This window comes from Gouania willdenowi, chromosome 20 (assembly GCF_900634775.1).
Source record: "Gouania willdenowi chromosome 20, fGouWil2.1, whole genome shotgun sequence".
Lineage (NCBI taxonomy): Eukaryota > Metazoa > Chordata > Actinopteri > Blenniiformes > Gobiesocidae > Gouania > Gouania willdenowi.
In genome coordinates this window covers 8095597-8115310 of record NC_041063.1, presented here as the reverse complement: position 1 = coordinate 8115310, position 19714 = coordinate 8095597, and the positions used below count along the sequence as shown (strand labels likewise).

The 19714-nt window shown below is 39.6% G+C and overlaps 2 protein-coding genes across 2 annotated transcripts; both read left to right on the top strand.

Moving 5' to 3' along the window:
- Positions 1 to 2171: 2171 nt before the first annotated feature.
- apodb (apolipoprotein Db) lies at positions 2172 to 12303 on the top strand. The gene is made up of 5 exons (XM_028435147.1): positions 2172 to 2326; positions 5988 to 6120; positions 8431 to 8552; positions 9568 to 9653; positions 11842 to 12303. The coding sequence occupies exons 2-5, from the start codon at positions 6010 to 6012 to the stop codon at positions 12072 to 12074; spliced, it is 552 nt and encodes a 183-aa protein (XP_028290948.1). The 5' UTR covers positions 2172 to 2326; positions 5988 to 6009; the 3' UTR covers positions 12075 to 12303.
- Positions 12304 to 15871: 3568 nt separating this feature from the next.
- otos (otospiralin) lies at positions 15872 to 18605 on the top strand. Its single transcript, XM_028435148.1, has 4 exons — positions 15872 to 15972; positions 16067 to 16125; positions 16478 to 16501; positions 18258 to 18605. The coding sequence occupies exons 2-4, from the start codon at positions 16074 to 16076 to the stop codon at positions 18443 to 18445; spliced, it is 264 nt and encodes an 87-aa protein (XP_028290949.1). The 5' UTR covers positions 15872 to 15972; positions 16067 to 16073; the 3' UTR covers positions 18446 to 18605.
- Positions 18606 to 19714: the final 1109 nt, after the last annotated feature.

Genomic DNA, 19714 nt, shown 5'->3' with positions numbered 1-19714 from the left:
CTCAATGTCAGACAGTCCATCACAATTTCTCTCCCATATGCCCTTCACAGCCAGCATCCGAGCATCAGGGTCAGTCTGCGAAGTGGCGCCCCCTGGGTCATAGTCTATGTCACACGCCACTGGCCAAGCAGGGGGTGGGGGAGGAGGTGAGGACGTCACAGAAGTTGCATCAGTCCCAAGGAGCATCCTGGCATGAGTCACAGGAAGGCCCTCTGGTTGGTTTGTCTGCGGTTTCCGCCTAAACATCTGGATGACTTCACCATCAAGAAATGTGAGGGTCCCCCTCTTGGTGTCTATTACACAGTCCAGAGCTCCAAGTACATCCACACCCAAAATACAGTCGTCTAGAGCAGCCACCCAGATCTGGCAATGGAGCCCTTTACATCCAATGCTTAGTGTCACTGATGCTTCTCCCAGCATAGGAGCCTTCTCACCTGTAACTGTTTGGAGTCTACACAAGGTTGGGAGCACGGAAACACTGTCATCGAGGATGTCTGGCCTCATTAAAGTTGCAGAGGAGCCTGTATCCACCAATGCCGAACAGTGGTTATTTCCCACCATCATGGAGACGTACCAACAGTCTTTCACCCAGGTTTTCCCCAGAGTCACCACTTGCACAGGCTGGCCATCCCCTCCGTCTTGCGACCACCGGGACGACGAATAAGGGCCCTGCATTGTCCCGGTCATGCAGACCCCGTACCGTTTCCCTGCTTTGTTGTGACGTGTGGGCAGCGTCGCAGCAGGTGACCAGGTTCACCACATCCCCAACAAAGCAGCCTGCGGGGTCTGGGTTGTGGGTCGTCTTTCAAAATGGCCGATCGTACCAGTTGAGTTAATTCTCTCACCCAGTCTGGTTCCTTCTGTGCCCCCTCTGACACGTCCGCTGCTCTCACTCTGGGTTGTTCGGATGATGTATTCCTACAGGGGTCAGCATAGAGCATCTCTCTCTCTGAAGCCAACTCCAGTGCTTCCTGAATTGATCTGGGATGAGCCAATAATGTCTGGACACGCAGCTCGGCAGGCAGTAGGGCTTGTAGGAAGTGGTCTCTGGCCAGTTCACCCTGAGTGTCAGATGGCATGCGTGCGTAGATCCGGTGGACCAGACCCTCGATGTCATTAGCAAGTTCTCTCAGTGGCTCATTGGGCCGGCGACGGCGGTTATACAGCTCAGTACGCAGCAGGCTATCAGCAGAATGACGTCCAAACCGCCTCCTCAGTGCCCCTACTAATGCATCATAGTCTCTCCTATCCGCAGGGCAGAGCAGTAGCAAGCTTGAAAGAGCATCCCCCGACAGACACATAGACAGCTGAAGAGCTTTCTCCTCTCTGCACCACCTGGAAGCTTCTGCTAACAGTTCAAATTGTGCGTGGAAAGCATCCCAGTCAGCACGTCCATCATACCTGGGTGTCTTTATTGGTGGTGGAGCAAAACCCCGTAATTCACTGTGTCCATGTGTCTCCAGAGGACGGGGCACCGTGGGGTTGGGTATGTTAGCGCTCATCGGCCGGTAGGGGAAGCCAGGGGCCGCCTGAGCAGCCAACTCTAAAGTCATTCCTCTCCCCCGCCCTTTGTGGTCAGAAATGGCGGGAGCTGCGGCTCCGGTTAGGCTCATATCACCAGCTTCCTCCTCCCGTTTGAACTCACGCTTCATCCACGGCAGCATTCCGTCCTCCCCAGCAGCCATTAACACACACAGAAGCGGACCCAGCGGTCACCTGGATGACGAGTAGAGTAGTGAAACCGTCGGCGAGTCAGTCCGTCACTTCTGACACCAATGTAATGACGAGCCTCCAGCCGTAATCCAAGTTTTGTGAACTTTAATGAAGAAGTAGAAACCCGACTACTGTGGGCCGTAGTCGACGCCAAACCAACAACCACAACAGGACGGAGGTACCGTCTCACACCCCTCCTCCCCCAGCCTCCCAGCCAATCACCACCTAGAACTCCCGTAAACAAAGATACACATTGGTAGGAAAAGCTGCACGCAACGATGGTGCATTCAAAGCCATCGGACATCTCAACACCAGTGAATCATTGAACACACAACAAGCAGAACACACAAACACAGGACCCAGTCCGTTACAATACTTTTAAAGCGCACGTGGACCCTGTAGCGCTCAGAGCGCGGGAATGTGCGCATGATAACAATTTAGATAACGAGCTGCCTCGTGAGTGACGTCACGCCTACTGTCAGTGTTTCACGAGGACAGTTTGACACGAGCTGCTAAGTGTGAACGGAAGCTGGACCTGAGCAGGTAGAACTCTGATTAACGGACCGCAGTGAAGGCAGCACAGCAAAACAGGATTATATCACATCATCTGAAGGTAATATGATCAGATTATGGTCAATCGGATTGGATCAAATCTGGAAAACTGTCAGTTTGAATTGATCTAGAATTAATTAGAAAAACTGAAGTTAGATTATTGATTTAATATTATTAATATGTATTATTGATTTGTGACCAATATGTGCATTGATTGAAGATTGTACAAGTGTGTATGTGTGTGTGTGTTTGTTTTAGTAACTGTGTGTATTTGTATGTGTGTTTTAGTAACTGTGTGTATTTGTATGTGTGTTTGTGTAACTGTGTGTATTTGCATGTGTATGTGTGTGTTTGAGTAACTGTGTGTATTTGTATGTGTGTGTTTGTGTAACTTTGTGTGTGTGTGTGTATATATGTGTGTGTTTGAGTAACTGTGTATTTATATGTGTGTGTGTGTTTGTGTAACTATGTGTGTATTTGTATGCGTGTGTATATGTGTGTTTGTGTAACTATGTGTGTGTATGTGTGTGTGTGTATATATGTGTGTGTTTGAGTAACTGTGTGTATTTGTATGTGTATGTGTGTGTGTGTGTATGTGTGTGTTTGTGTAACTATGTGTGTATTTGTATGTATGTGTGTGTGTGTGTGTATGTGTGTGTTACTGAGTAACTATATGTGTATATGTGTGTGTTTGTGTATACGTGTGTTGTGTAACTATGTGTGTGTTTGTGTATCTATGTGTGTATTTGTATGTGTGTGTTTGTATGTGTTTCTTTCTGTCTCTCTCTGTGTGTGTGTGTGTGTGTGTGTGTGTGTGTGTGTGTGTGTGTGTGTGTGTGTGTGTGTGTGTGTGTGTGTGTGTGTGTGTGTGTGTGTAAAGTTGTCTAACTGGTGTAGCAGCATCAATGTTGGGGTTTTTGTTCATAAAAAATGAACTGAAAACAATCACAGATTTTGTGTAACAATGAAACTACACACAGTGAATGTTGCTGTGTAAAGACGTCACGTTCTGAATCTGATTCTACGCCTTTATTAGTTTATGTTTGCAGTCAAATCTTCTCCAAAACAAACTGTAATAAACTTTAAACTTTTAATTCGACCTATTTTGACGTTTAAATAATTTTTCACTAAAATCAAAGCTGTTAATAATGATTATTTGTCAGCAGAAACACATTCTATACTTTATAAACAACAGAGTCGTCCTTTCACTAAATGTATTTAGAACTTCATCTAAAGTTTGTTAGAGAAAGATGCCAAATATGTTTTTCAGTAAAATGTAACAGTCTGTGCAGAGTCTGTTTCATATTCCTTTCAAACGTTTTCATCTTTAAGCGGATTTTCAAGTGACGAAAACTTAAACTATTATTTACTTTCTTCCTCAAAGACTGTAAAGCAGTGGTTCCCAAACAGGGGTACATGTATCCCGAGGGGTACATGAGCACATTACAGGGGGGACTCTGAAAGATATAACAATTCATTTAAAAAATACCTATTTTTTGGACAAATTCTCCACAAACTAACAGTACTATTGCCCAATAAAATACTATAATTTATTTATTGAAACAGGATTATTTTATGCAATAGAGGCCATTTTATTACAATAGGAGACAATAATTAGCTACATTTTACAAAGGAGACCGTATTTATTTACTATTTAATAATCACATGGTATTTTTTAAATAAATTACACTCATTGTTTTGAATTTGTAGATTAAGCCTTAAAGGACCAACATTCGAGACACAGTTAAGGGTTGGCAGAGGCTATCCGTATCATTATACCTACATTCTATCCGTACACAGCTCCCCTCATTGGCCAATTTAGGTCACGTGACTAAACCTTACCCTAACCCTAAAAATTGTTGCGATATTGGGTTATAACCTAACCCTAACCCTAAGATGCTACGTACTTGTACTTCGGTAAACGTAGCACCGGGGGTTGTCCGTACGACAACCGTACAAACTAACACTTTCTTAAAGCTTTAGGAGAGCTCAATGTTCTACAAATGAAAAAGCAGGTGAAATGATGTAGAGGCTACTTGTGATATGAGGAGGGGGTACGTGGGACACAAAAGATTGGGAACCACTGCTTTAAACAATCTCCAACTCATCTTGGTTGCATTCCATGAAACTCTGAACTAAGGATTTTACGACTTCCTACTTTAAAAGTGCTGTGGAACGCCGTCTGATGTCGGAACTCTTACTCGATACAGTCGAGGGGGGAAAAATTCAAATATCAGTTTTCTGATGTCACACAACGACAGCAGCACCCGTGTAAAACATTGATTAAAAGTGTTTTTAATGATAAAAAAATAACATATGGAAATAATGTAAAATATTGACTACGTTTATTGATGACTTCCCATTTTCATGGTTTTAAAATGTTACTTTTTTATAGTTTTAATTAAACTGTAAATCTTATACTGGTCAGTCATGTTTTTGCGATGTTTTGATGTCTGAGTTTTGCCTTTGAGGTGAAATTTCTCATTAATGGCTCATGAGTGAAAACTAAACTCTGATGGAAACAAAACTATAAAAACTTCATTTAGTGCTCAAAGGTTTTGGTTTAATGTAAAAGAGGCAAAAAAGAAGAAGAAAAATAACCTAACAGAAATAACTCCAGTACATGATGGTCCATTCAAGATCATTCTGTGAATTTCAAGAATATAATGGTCTAGTACAGGGACGTGCAGTCAGTGTAGGTAAGGTAGGCAGTGCCTAACCAGGGGTGAATTGATATTTTGATTATTTGTTTTAATTATAATATACTTATAATTAATTCTTTGCATTTCCAATAGCCTACAGTACCTATAAGTTTGAAAGTGTCAGCATTTTGTGCTTTTCATAGACCAAACGACTAAACATCGCTATTTCCTGGTACAGCAGAGACGCTGCACAGTCTCACTCCACTGTAAGCCAGGAGGAGGAGCCAGGAGGCGGCCACACCCTCTCCCAAAAAGCACATTGTTGCTCTGCCTCTGGCCTCATAGCCTATGTTTATATGTGTTTGTTCCCAGTCAGTTCCCCAAAATGAAAACCATTTGGATGTAACCGTGCTATGCTAAATGCTATACGTACGTTCACAGTGCATTAGTGAATTGATCCAAGCGGCTCTGCTGTAGAGCGGTCTTCAGAGAAGCGTTCAAGCCGGGCCAGCGGCTCACAGCGCCGGGTGTCGGCAGAGGCTCCACACGGTGCCCTTCCCGCACGTGGGTGTGGTTCCAGCGCCTCTAACTGACACGCCCCCAGTGTTTTAGAGCAGAGAGAAGTGCTTGTTTTTCCGTGATTTTGAGACCTAATTTTATATACTTAGCGATTTTATTCATTTGTCAAATTTGGCTCAGTGGTCAATGACATGTTTTTGTGGTGTGACAAACTCATAACATGAATTTATTTCTGATTTACACAGAGTTTAAGTTTTTTTAATGGTGTTTTATGATCTTGATTTGTTAGATTAAAACTTGCCAGCCCAAACATATGAAATTGTCATTGGTGTCGACATTGGTGGTCTCAATTTGCAACGCCCTGCCTACCTGACCCTAGTGCTCATGACACGTCACTGGTCTAGTATATTTAAATTATATTTTATTTTATTATTCTAATGTTTTTTCTTCACTACCACACTCTAAGTCTTCTCGTTTATTGCTAAATATCACAGAAACGTTATTTAATGTACTATTGTCAGTGGACACGCCCTCATATCAGTGTCTGGTTTCCCTCCACAGGTGTTTTTCATAAACCTTAAAGATGTCTACCTTCCTTCTCCTCCTCTTCCTCCTACCGCTGATCTCAGCTCAGACGTTCCACTGGGGTCCCTGTCCTGTTCCCAAGGTGCAGCCTGGATTCAGCCTGGAAAAGGTCAGTGTTAACCGAGCATAGATGGTTAGCCTAGCGCACATCATTAGCTATGCATAGATAGTTAGCCTGACAGATCGTTTGCCTAGCACAAATTGTTAGCCTAGCACCGATCGTTTGCGTAGCCTAGCCCAAATTGTTAGCCTTGCACAGCACATATCGTTAGCCTAGCGCAGAGGGTTAGCCTAGCATAAATTGTTAGCCTAGCACAGATCATTAGCTTAGCCTAGCCTAGATTGTTAGCCTAGCACAGCACAAATTGTTAGCCTAGCAAGGATTGTTAGTGTTGACGCAGCCATATACCGTGTAAGAGCTGCAGATAGCCGGCAATACGGAGGAATAATGGAGACACAACCGACATTCGTTTGGCCTGCTTGTCACACTCAGTGTGAATCAGCTCTTGCCATTTATTGATGATTGCGCACCGGTGTGAAGCCCCACCCACACCCAGAAGTAGGTCAATTGAGGACACACATCAATCATGCAACACCCCCACTTGTTCTTACATTGACCTGTGTACAAAACAGTGCATCCTATTTACACATGACAAACACTTTCTGTGTGATACAATGTTACAACATTTCAAACACCAAACAAAAATAACACAAATTTATCCATCCTCATTTTGGAAACAGGTTTTGTAAAGATATCTGCCACCATTCTGTCTGTGGGACAACAATAAATGGTTATTTTGCCATCACAGAGTACAGATCGAACAAAGTGATAACGGATATCAATGTGCTTGCACCGTTGACGACAGACTGGATCCTTTGATAGTGCAATGGCACCTTGATTGTCTTCAAAAATAGTTACAGGGGTATAGTTCATCCCATTGTCCATTCCATCCAACAAATGTGTGAGGTAAAGGCTCTCTTGTGCTGTAGCTGACAGAGCCATGTATTCAGCTTCACACGTGGATAAAGCTACTGTGGGCTGTTTCTTGGACTTCCAGGAAATAACAGGCCCACTCTCAAACAAACTAAAGCAGTAGCCAGTCACACTGTGCCTGTCATTTTGGTCTGCACCCCAGTCTGCATCACAATAGGCCAAAAGTGTAAGATTCTCATGCTTTCTGTAGCACAACTCCTGGTCTATAGTGCCTTTTAAGTATCTCAGCACATGTTTAGCTGCAACCCAATGTTGTTGTTTTGGTTCAGAAAGATATTGTGACAATTTACTGACAGCAAAACTTAAATCAGCTCCGTGTACAGACTTATTACGCGCGGTTTCCCCTTCCCTGCGTAATGGTCACGCAGGATCTGCAGCGCTTTCCTGCCATCATCAGCGGCGTCTCTCATTACAAGCGATAAACTTTTATCATCCAACAGCTGAATTAGAACTGCATACGCCTCCTCATTTTTATTGGCGTCTTCTTCAGCACCATCTTCATCCACAGCGGGGGCTTCACCCAGGATGGTGGACTTCAGATCTTGCAGACGTAAGTGTGCCAGGAACTTTGTTTCCCACAGTTCATAATTCTTTTAATCTCCGTCAAAGCATAAGCGATTCCATCGGCTCCCAAACTCTTTACTGGGCCCATGACCTGTTGACGCAGCCATATACCGTGTAAGAGCTGCAGATAGCCGGCAATACGGAGGAACAATGGAGACACAACCGACATTCGTTTGGCCTGCTTGTCACACTCAGTGTGAATCAGCTCTTGCCATTTATCGATGATTGCGCACCGGTGTGTAGCCCCACCCACACCCAGAAGTAGGTCAATTGAGGACACACATCAATCATGCAACAGTTAGCCTAGCACAAATTGTTCGCCTAGAACAGATGGTTAGCATAGCACAAATTGTTAGCCTAGAACAGATGGTTAGCCTAGAACAGATGGTTAGCCTATCACAGATTGTTAGCCTAGAACAGATAGCCAGCATAGCAAAGATTGTTAGCCTAGCACAGATCGTTAACCTAGCACAGATGGTTATCCTAGCACATATTGTTAGCCTATCACAGATCGTTAGCTTAGCACAGATCATTAGCTTAGCACAGATCATTAGCTTAGCACAGATTGTTAGCCTAGCACAGATTGTTAGCCTAGCACAGATCGTTAGCCTAGCACAGATCGTTAGCCTAGCACAGATCATTAGCTTAGCACAGATCATTAGCTTAGCACAGATTGTTAGCCTCGCACAGATTGTTAGCCTATCACAGATTGTTAGCATAGCACAGATGGTTAGCCTAGCACAGATCCTTAACCTAGCACAGATCCTTAACCTAGCACAGATCCTTAGCCTAGCACAGATTGTACACATGTACAGGAGTCACACAGCAGTGTAACTATAACTATAACTGTAACTATTCCAGTACCTGGGCAGGTGGTATGAGATTGAGAAACTTCCCGCTTCCTTCGAGAGAGGAAAATGCATCGAGGCCAATTATTCTCTGAGGAAGGACGGAACCATTCGGGTTCTAAACTCTCAGTTCTAGTGAGTTCTTCACCTTTTGTTTTCCTCAGTCATGATTTAAACATTCTCTCTATTTAACTTCTCACTGGATATTTTTATAATAATGTTTTACACAGACGGACTGACTGACTACAGAATGTGACGCTTTCAACTCTATTTGCAACAGTTTTTACATTTTAGAGAAAACGCACACTGAAAACATAAAAGAAATAGCAATCAAATGTAAGTGTTTCTATCTTTATGGCAGTGAATAAAAGCCAGGGGAGATAATCTGATAAATATGTTGAAGAATGAAGCCTGTTAGCTTAGCATTTGTGTTAGCAACAACCAGGGAAAAAACCTAGCTTTTTAGACATTTTTTGTCCAAAAAAAGTACAAAATCAGGAATATGTAGAGTTTTCGCTGCTGAACCACATTAATCACATTTAAAACTCTACATATATTTCATCCAAACATTCTTTTCATCTGTTCCTGATGCCAACGTGACCCCAATAACCACAGGAAGAATCCCACAATGCAAAAGTTTTCCTAAGTTCCAGTCACATGACCATTTGAAAAAACAAGTAAAAAAACAAACGTCCGAACAACATTTTCTACCTTAGCATCAGTGAGTGAAACTTTTCAGAGGATTTATGAGAACACAGGAACAGTTTAAAAATGTGAGTTATGTAGTTTAACAACTTTTTAAGGTTAACTCAGACGTTACTTTAAAAACAAACGTAACCAATGTTTCTTTGTCACTCGTGTGTGGATTTAAAGGCGTGAGAAGTTGTTTCTTTTTGAAGCGTTTACTATTACTTTATTATACAAAGAAAAATGTAAAGTAATTTTTAAGAATTTGAATCAATAATAGAGGCTTAGTGCTGATATATTATCATTCACTGATGAAAAGCCGTCTGGAGACAATGGAACAGTAGTTATTTATCTGTTAAAACGACCATGTGTGACATCAATGTGTTGTGTGTGTGTGTGTGTGTGTTGGTGTGTGTGTGTGTGTTGGTGTGTGTGTGTGTGCGTGTGTGTGTGTGTGTTCCAGTAAAGATAAAGTGAGAATAGCAGAAGGAACAGCAGTGGTTTCAGACCCAAGAGAACCGGCCAGACTTGGAGTCAGTTTCTCCTACTGTGAGTATAAACTAATCCAATCTAGGATTAGCTATGGAGCTCATACCTTCACCAGCATATGTTTGTCTTTGAGCAGGATTACATCAAAAGTAACAGATTTGACCCAAAAACAGACCTTAAGCAATAGAAGATTCATTACATTTTGGAAGTAATCCAGATCAATAAACTGATTCTGGATCAATAAACTGATTCTGGATCAATAAACTGATTCTAGATCAGTAATTTCAGCATTTTCATTTTGTCTTCTTGTTTGAAATAATATCTTAAACACTTAATTTATTCAGACAACTTTTTTCAGGAAATTGACTTGAAATTGACTTTGATCTCCTGACATTTTTGACTGTCAACTGTCCGTCTTCCTCAGAGGCATCTGCTGAGAAGCAGACCATCAGGCAGTAGGGGGCGTGGCCAGCCTGACAGAACTGTCAAGTTGGCCACTCCCAGAAATTACAAATAAGGACACATCAAAGTGATCAGTTGGCAGTCTAAACATGTCAGGAGATCAAAGCAAATTTCATGAAAAATGTTGTCTGAATAAATGAAACCTTAACATGATGATTCTAGATCAGTTTGAAAAATCTCATCGTTGCCGAAATTTTAAAACTAATATCTTGGTTTTTAATTGACCGTTTTTTTTTTTTTATTTTAGTTTTTTTATTAAAGTCATTGTAAAGCAGAAATGAATGTGTGTTATGAGTTTGTCACACCACAGAAACATGTGTCATTGACCACTGAGCCACATTTGAAAGATGAAAAGAATCGCTAAGTATATAAAACTATGTCTCAAAATCATGGAAAAACAAGCACTTGCTCTAAAACGCTGGGGGCGTGTCAGTTAGAGGCACTGGAACCACGCCCGCACGTGGGAAGGGCGCCGCCTCCTTGTACTACGTCGATGGGAGAGAGCAGTGTGAATGTGGCTTCTCCCATTGGTTTTACACACGTGCTCAGATCGGGCCAAACAAGCTGTCAGCAGAGAGGGCTGCTCCACCCGAGTCCGAATATGTGCATCTGGGTAGAGTCAGAACTGCGCCCACTAGTGGCGAAACACACAATCGCGGTGTTAAAAAAGTGCTAATTTCATAGAAAATGTGTCACCAGCGGACGCGTTTTATTCTCCTGAGTCTGAATGTGTGATTTGTTTTTGGCTAAATGGCGCTCGCTGGAGACCGCAGGAGTTTGATGTGCTTCAGCAGCAGGGTAGGGTTTATGCTAATGATGGCTCCGTTACGTAACGCGGCTATGATTTCTGATTAAATCCTGAAACACAGTTTGTGAAGCCTCGAGCCACAATTACAGTATAAATGGTTGAATGGCTTTTTACATGTTTTAAGGAATACAAATACATTTATGACCTATTTAATGTGTTTAGAACAAAATGGCTGAATTTGCTTTACACAAACTTTAAATTTGATTCCGTTTTGTTGGGTTGGTTCATCAATCACCTCACCAAGTTTCAGCTGGATCAGATCTGGATTGATCATTTCATTGTCATTTTATCTTTAAAAAAATGTGTGTATCCATACACTGTGACCCACTGTGTGGTTATGAATGATGATATGAATTATAAACGATACTCTCCCAACAAGATATATCTCATGACACGGCAGCACATCCATTGTTTGTGTTGGAAACATAGAAACACGGAGAAAATGACAACAGCCTAGGCGCATCCACAAAGCCACTCCCTGCTTTTGTTCCATTCACTGTGGAAAATACAAACAATGTTCTGACCTTTCCTTTGCTGAAGGTCTGGTAGATCAGGTGTTGGTCTCACATCTTTTAAAAGCTGTTGTTTTTTCCCCAAAAGAATTAATGAGGATATGATTTGTTTCCAAGCCTATAAAGTGTGATTGATCCTGGTACTATGATCAGGATCATTGATACACAATAACTGAGAATATCTGGAAAAGAGCAGATTTGGATCCAAGAGGAGGTTTGACTCTGACTGATCTCATCTTCAAAATGTTGGGCCAATAATTTGAAAAGGTTTGGGTTTCTAAATGTTTAATTGTCTCATGTTTGCTAATTTTTGGTAAAACTTCCATGTTTATTAGTTTATTTATCCACAGAATGCTAAATGTTTATATCTATTCTTTTCTTAAAGTGAACTTAGAGACTGAATGAAATATTCTGACTCTAAAGGATCAATATACATCCCTCTTCCATGTTTCTCCTGTGTTTCCAGTCACTCCCTACAGTCCGTACTGGGTTCTAACCACTGACTACACCCAGATATCAGTGGTCTACTCCTGCACTGACATCCTCCGCCTGTTCCACATCGACTACGCTTGGATCCTTGGACGCTCTCGCTTCCTCCCACATGAGACGGTTTCCTACGCTAAAGATCTGCTCATCAAGGAAGGGATTGATCTTTGTAAGATGAAGGCCACAGATCAGAGCGGCTGTAAGGAGACCTGAGGAAGAACCTCCATCATGTGGGTCAGATGCAATGTTTCCTTTAAGAAGCTTAAAACTAATCCGTTAAAAGTTTTTAGTTCCGTTACACCATAGACTGATAGTTTTAAAGTTAATCATACATTTTATCGACAGTCCCAGTGTCTATAAAGTAAATAACTGTATGTTTAATCAGTGACACATGTTACTTATGTTGATTATGTTTCTATAATAAACACACATTCTCTTGAAACAGTTTGTTTTCTCTGCTGATCCTAGAGCGACTATAGTAACAACTCTTTGCTCTAAACATTCTTTATGGAACTTAAGAAGATAAATACTGAAAACTATACGGTAACTAATCTGTTTTTTCTTCCATCCGCATAAACTCCTCCTACACCGTTTGTCCGATTTCGACAAATAAGCTTTCAAAAAGTTCCCGAGATTTATGCTATCGCTTTTATAATATGTAACTTTTATACTTTCTGACTTATTACATTTTTTCTTTCCCATTTATTTCTATTGGAAATGTCAAGCCTTCAACCCATTTCAACCTTATTGATAATTTTCAGCAAATGCTAGGTTAATGCTAATGTTAGGCTAATGCTATAATGTTTGGCTAATGGAGGGTTGGGTGTCAATTATAATTGTTATCGCGTAATTGATAATTAATTACAATTATGACGTAATTACGTATACTTGAAAAAAATGAGTTGCTGTAACTGTAATTGAATTGTAATTGAGTTTAGATAATTGACTTTGTAATTGTAATTGGCATGAAAATTAAATTACACATATCAGATAGCACTCACTGCTCTTGGCCAGCCTTGTTCCTGCCAACAAAATACATGAGCGACCAACAAGGTATCTTCCAACCAGGCCAAGAAGGGGAAGTTAACAGTTACAGTAGGTATTACAGTTGTTCAGCATTAATCATGGTTTGCTGTAACTCGTACAGGGAAGTTTTATTTATTTTTATTATGGATTGGCTGTTATGAGCTAGGTTATGAAGATCATTTTACCATTAAAAAATAAATGAAATCAATGGGTATAGCTTGATTGTAATTTATTAATTAATTGTAATTTAGTTGTAATTTAAAAAAAATGCTGTTCAACGTAATTGTAATTGAATTGTAATTGAACATAGATTACAATTAAGAAGACGTAATTGTAACTGAAAAATGTAATTGACCCCAACCCTGGAGCCTCATGCTAATGCTAGATTAATGCTAACACTTGGCTAATGCTAATGCTATGTTAATGCCAATGCTTGGTTAATGCTAATGCTAGGTTAATGCTAGGTTATTGTTAATCAGTCCCTCTAGGATTTCGCGGGCATTTTTTGTGATTGTTGCGGGCTGAAATGTCTGATTGTGGGGGCCATTTCTCCAAAAGTTTTTTTTTTCAGCCCGAAAACATACTTTACTCACAATTAGGTTAATTTTTTTTTCTACCAATTATAAATACATATTGACCAGACATGTTCTCGAAAAAATAGGCTTTATTGTTGTCAAGCAAACACCAACACAATTTTGGAAAATATGCAAACATTTTTTTTTTTAGCTTATACACTGAATGCAAAAGGTGCAACAATTTTTAATCAAAATGATGATCAGAAGTGCAAGTCAGTAAACAATATTGAACTTAAGGAATCTTAAAGTGCATAACCTGTCATGAAGACATATTGCTTTAGGCATAACAAAAAAAAAAAATGCCAAAAATAACGATAAGCGGCCACATATTTGTTTTTTTTCAGCAAAGTTGCGGGAAAGTTGAGGGCTTTTGGAAAAATTGCAATGCCACAGTGATTTCAAGGAGTTTGCTTGATTTTGCGTTAATTCGCAACATCGCGAAATCCTGGAGGAACGGGTAATGCTAAGTTAGAGCTCATGCTAAGTTAGAGCTAATGCTAGTTTAATGTTAATGCTATTTCTAGGCTATGCTCATGCTAGCTAATGCTAATCAATATTAATGTTAATGCTAGCTATTGCTAATACTAGCTAATATTCATGCTAATACAAATGTATGTTAACGCTAGCTAATGCTAATACTAGCTAATATTCATGCTAATACAAAATGTATGCTAACTAATGCTAATGCAGTGCGATGCGGGCGAGCACTTGCATCCTCACTTGCATTTTCTTCAGGAAATGCAATAATTTTGTAATTAGAATATTTGATAAAAATGGATAACAATAGAGAGGATGCCTCCTTCATCTACACTGTTTGTCCAATTTTGATAAATAAGCTATCAAAAATTTTTGAAAATTCCCAAGATCTATGCTATGGCTTATATAATTTGTAACTTTTAAACTTTTTGACTAATTAATTTTTTTCTCACTTATTAACTTCTATTGGAAATGTTCAACTGCAAGGCTAATGCTAGGCTAATGCCGTTGCTAAATTTAATGCTATTACTAGGTTCATGCTAATGCTAGGTAATGCTAACGCTAGGTACCGCTATTTTAATGCTATGCTAATGTTAATGCTATGCTAATGTTAATGCTAATGCTAGGTACCGCTATTTTAATGCTATGCTAATGTTAATGCTATGCTAATGTTAATGCTATGCTAATGTTAATGCTATGCTAATGTTAATGCTAACTTATGTTAATGCTAGCTAATGCTAATGATAGGTAATGCTAGCTAATGCTATGTCAGTGTAATGCTAATGCCCGCACCTGCATCCTTACTTGCATTTTCATCAGGAAATACAAATATTCTAGACTAGTTTAGTTAATAATTGTGATTTGCTGACCACAGCATAAAAATAGTCAACATTTACTTAAATATATAATATAATAAACTTCACCTCCAAATAACGAGCCAAACGGAGGGAAAAATTTCAACTTAAATACAAATAAATGAAACTATTGTAACCAAGTGATCTCACTGCGTTGGTAAATGCAGGTCATAAATATATACTGTATTATATATCATCTATGAAGGTACGGAGGCTTCATGCAGGTCCTGTTTTTATTTATTTATTAGCCAAACACACATCACTCTATACACCTCGCTTCCATTATCCAAAAGCATTACCAAAATAAGAGTCCTGGAAATACGTAACCATGGCAAAATACCTTACATTATTCCCTCCATACACAAAAAAGTCATCTTTTTTTTTTTTTAGCCAAAACTCAGTAAACCAACAACCCCACAGCAGCATATAAATATACAAATTGAAGAAAATGTATCCAACAAAGAGTCACGAAACAAATTAACTCTTACAGCTCCAAAAGTATTACCAAAATAAAAGTCCCAGAAATAGGTAACCAACATGGCAAAATATATTTTACATATAAACCTTACACTATGGAGCAGTTTTTAGATGAGATACAGAATATCAGAAAATAAGGAATATTCACATTATTAGAGGAGTCACTGCTCTTTACTGAAATTATGAAGAAAAATAAATAAACAAAAAGTTATGTTTTTATCAAATTCTAAATAAATTATTCAAAAGATTGAAGAAGTGTATAAATTCTGAATTTTATTATTAGTTTTTCAAACTGACTTTTAGAGGTGAAAAAAGAGATAAATCACAATAAGAGACACAGGCTGTTTCCTCACATTAATATTCTTATTATTATAGCTGAGTTATCTAATAAAACTTTAACACTTTCTTCCCTTTTTTATTTTCTTATTTGCTCATCACAATTTATTACTAGTGATGGACGAAATGTAGATTTTCTGATTAAAAAGCTGCTGTGTGTGGGGGGGGTGCAGGTCACACACACACACACACACACACACACACACACACACACACACACACACACACACACACACACACACACACACACACACACACACACACACACACACACACACACACACCTCAGACTACAGTCCACCAGCAGAGCAGCAACATCTCAGCACATCTGATCTACCCTTCAACATCAACATCTGCATCCTCCTGGTAAATATTAAACTCTAACGTGTGTGTAAATAATAACGTGTAATAAATGTTTATTTAAAAGCTGGAACTTTAGATGAAGTCTTTGTTTTTGGAGGGAAAAGATGAAGGTGTGGGTGTGTCTCGCTCTTATTCTCGTCTCCTTCCATCTCAGTGGTGAGTCTCACCTTTTTCACCTGAATCTCACTTTTTAAATAAATGTGTTTGATTGAACTTTACAAACATATCTTTACTTATTATTATATTTATGGATTTGTTTTAACCAGGAGTCTGTGTTTAAAACATTGGAAAGGATTTGTCTACAAAGAGGAGTTTGTCTGAGCGCTCATGATAAATACCTTGTGTGTGTGTGCGCGCGTGTGTGTGTGTGTGTGTGTGTGTGTGTATTTGCAGAGGGAGCTGCTGTGTGTGAAAAGCCTCAGTTTTCTCTGAATCCAGTCTTTGTGAACAGAATGTTGTGGAATGCTGCTGCTGAACGTTAACTTTTCCTTTTCCTTCTTCCTTCCAGAGGCCAGAGTCATCCCAGAAGGAGGTATGATTCCCAATAAATACTGATAATAATAAATAATACGGCACATTACAGTTGGCCAACATTAAAAATAAAACACAAAGTGCATCCTATAGGATCTAATCTCAAAATACACCTAGAAAAGTTTAAAAAAATTATCATTTCCAAATATTTACTCAATACTGGAAAACCTTAAGCTTCTAAAAACCAAGTATTTTATAGTTTGACACGTAAGAAAATACTCTAACGCACATGTGTCAAACTCAAGGCCCGGGGGCCAAATCTGGCCCTTTAAAGCTCCCACTTTGGGCCACAGGAGAAAATGTAAAAATGACAGAGAAAACATTGTGTAAACCAGTGGTTCTCAAACCTTTTTTAGCTCTCGTCCCCTTTCTCTTATTTCTGAATCCAAGTCCCCTCTTTGTCTGACAACATTTTGCTTAGAAAACGACGTAAAAACAACTATAGATCATAATGATGGAATGAAGGAGTGAGAACACACATTTTAAAGAATCTCATTTTGTAAATAAGTGAAAGAAACAGTATTTAGTACGGAGCCTGGTAAGGGACATGGAAGAGATAAAAAAGGGGTAATTATGTTGGGATCCCGACTTAGTAAGTCGGGGGCCCAATATAATAACTTGGGGCACGAGATAGTAACTCGGGGCCCGAGATAATCAGTGGTTTAAAGTAGAATGCCCGTTCACGTCACGTATTACGGTAAAGCCGTCAGAAGCCAACGGGAGCTTCATGTTGCATTCAAGTACTCCTCAGATCACACCCACAGTACTATACAGGTGTATTGTACCAAAAATATATACAAAATCTGATTGTTTTCTGCAAACTCCACCACATTCTTCTTCTACAGCAGGGTCGGAGTGGGACTCATTTTCAGCCCTGGAGCTTCATACCTCAGACCGGCCAACGATCAAAACACATTTTGATAAAAATCATGTTCTAACCTTACATGTAGAGTCTACTATAGCATGCTGTTCTGTAAAGTCTTGTATTTCAGTGGATTGTTCTAAAATATTTCAATTCAGTGCAGGTAAGGGTTGCTTCATGTAGAATTATTTAAAGATGAGTGCACATCTTCAACATTAGTCTTAGACCCCAAAGGCATTTTCTTTCTAGAATTAGTTTTTGATCATGTTTGACCTCAGATTTTTCTTTTTTTTTAAACTGCATTTTAGTTTAACTACATTTATATTTCACAAAGTGAAAGTATAAAAATACAGTTGTTTCAGATTGTGTTTTAATTTATTTCAAAATGAATAATAATTTTAAAATTTCAAAAATCTATTTACATTTTTCAGGAATTTCAGATGACCCCACATGGGGTCCTGAACCCAATGTTGAAAAACAGTGATTTAATGGCTCCTGAATAGATTTATTTCTCTAGTTTTTATCATTTCTGGTCATCTCACGCCTGGGGTGGGACCAAGACTGACACTTTATTTGTTAATTTTCCACTTTCTCTCTTTCTCTCAAGCACCCCCTGTAGTGCCATTGCATACCCCGAGGGGTACACGTACCTCCATTTGAGAAACACTGGTGTAAATCACCAACTAATTCAGCTGTAGATATCTCAGTACCTCCAAATACACAATGTCACATGTTGGCTGTAATTTTTTGTCAAAATTTTTTCCAAAATCCTACAATTTCCCTCAAATTATTCCCCAAAATCCCCCCAAATAAAATAAAAATTGGTCACAAAATCAGGGAAATTTAAGATCCTGCAGGAAATGACATCTGTCATCATGTGACGTTTCTCTCGCAGTTCCTTACGATGAAGCCCCGGCTGTTCCCTACTGGCCGTACTCCACCTCTGACTTCTGGAACTACGTTGAATACTTCAGATCCATCGGCGCCTACAACCAGATCAATGAGATGGCTCGAGCCTTCTTCGCTCACCAGCCGCTCGGAGACACCCTGGGATATGAGACCAACGCAGGCCACGAGCACTGAGCATCAACTGATGTTACTACTATATAGAGAAGGATTTAGTCTGTAGGACAAGACTAGACAAACTGTTGGAGAACAAAAATAAAATGATTTAGAGTTATGGTTGTAGCACAGCCTCAGTTTCACTGTAAAAATCTCCAATAAATACAGTTTGTATGAAGTATTGTGCCTTTTTGTCTGTTTCTATCAGACTGCAACAAACCAAATATTAAATTTGCTTTTGGGGTGCACGGTGGCTTACTGCGGTTGGCACGTCCGCCTCAAAGCAAGAAGGTCCTGGATTCAAGCCCTGGGGTGGACACCTGGGTCCTTTCTGTGTGGAGTTTGCATGTTCTCCCCGTGCTGCGTGGGTTTCCTCCGGGTACTCCGGCTTCCTTCCACAATCCAAAAACATGACTGTAAGGTTGATTGGAGTCTCTAAATTGCCCATAGGAGTGAATGAGAGTGAGTGGTTGTCTGTCTGTGTTACCCTGTGATGGACTGATGCCCTGTTTAGGGTGTACCTGCCCAGCACCCAATGAGAGCTGGAGATTGGCACCGGCAGACCCCCGCGACCCTGTAAAACAGGAACAAGTGGGTCTGAAAATAGATGTACTGCATTGATTCTAGCATATTACTCTTATTTTTATGTCACAGATGTTAGTTCTACCTCAGGTGTGTAATATAGTATATGTTTTCAGTGAAATGGTGCAAAACTTTTGAAACTTTAGGTTGGTTTGTCTTCTCCACAATGTAAATGGTGAAGCGACACTGCCCCCAGCAGTTCATGTTATGGTACTGCAGCAAAAATGAAGCTGAAATTTACAACATTAAACGACGCGCCAATGCAAATTTTTGTAGAAACATTATCAATAAGGTTACTAATCGTTTTTGCATTATGGTATATGTTGCACACATTGTGGTTGGCGCAAATCTCAAGACGGTCTATATTTTTAAATCTTTTTTTTCTTTTACCCCCCTGGAAAAAAATCTCACACTCTGTTTTATTAAGATATATTTGAATCTTCTCCAGAATTCCCTATACTGTTTTTTCAATGTTCAAGAAACAAAATATTGTAGTTTGTGCCCAGTGTCCTGATTTTATTTATAGTTCAGGAAAGAGTTCTTGTAAAGTCAAATATGGGCAAAAACTAGAACAAAGGGATAAAAACAAAATATTAAATGTCCAAATACAGCATCTTGAGATCATATTTGGCTTCATGTGTCCTTAAAAATAAAATAAGTTTAATTCAGCCAAAGAAAAACCCACACAAACGCTGAGAGAACATGCAA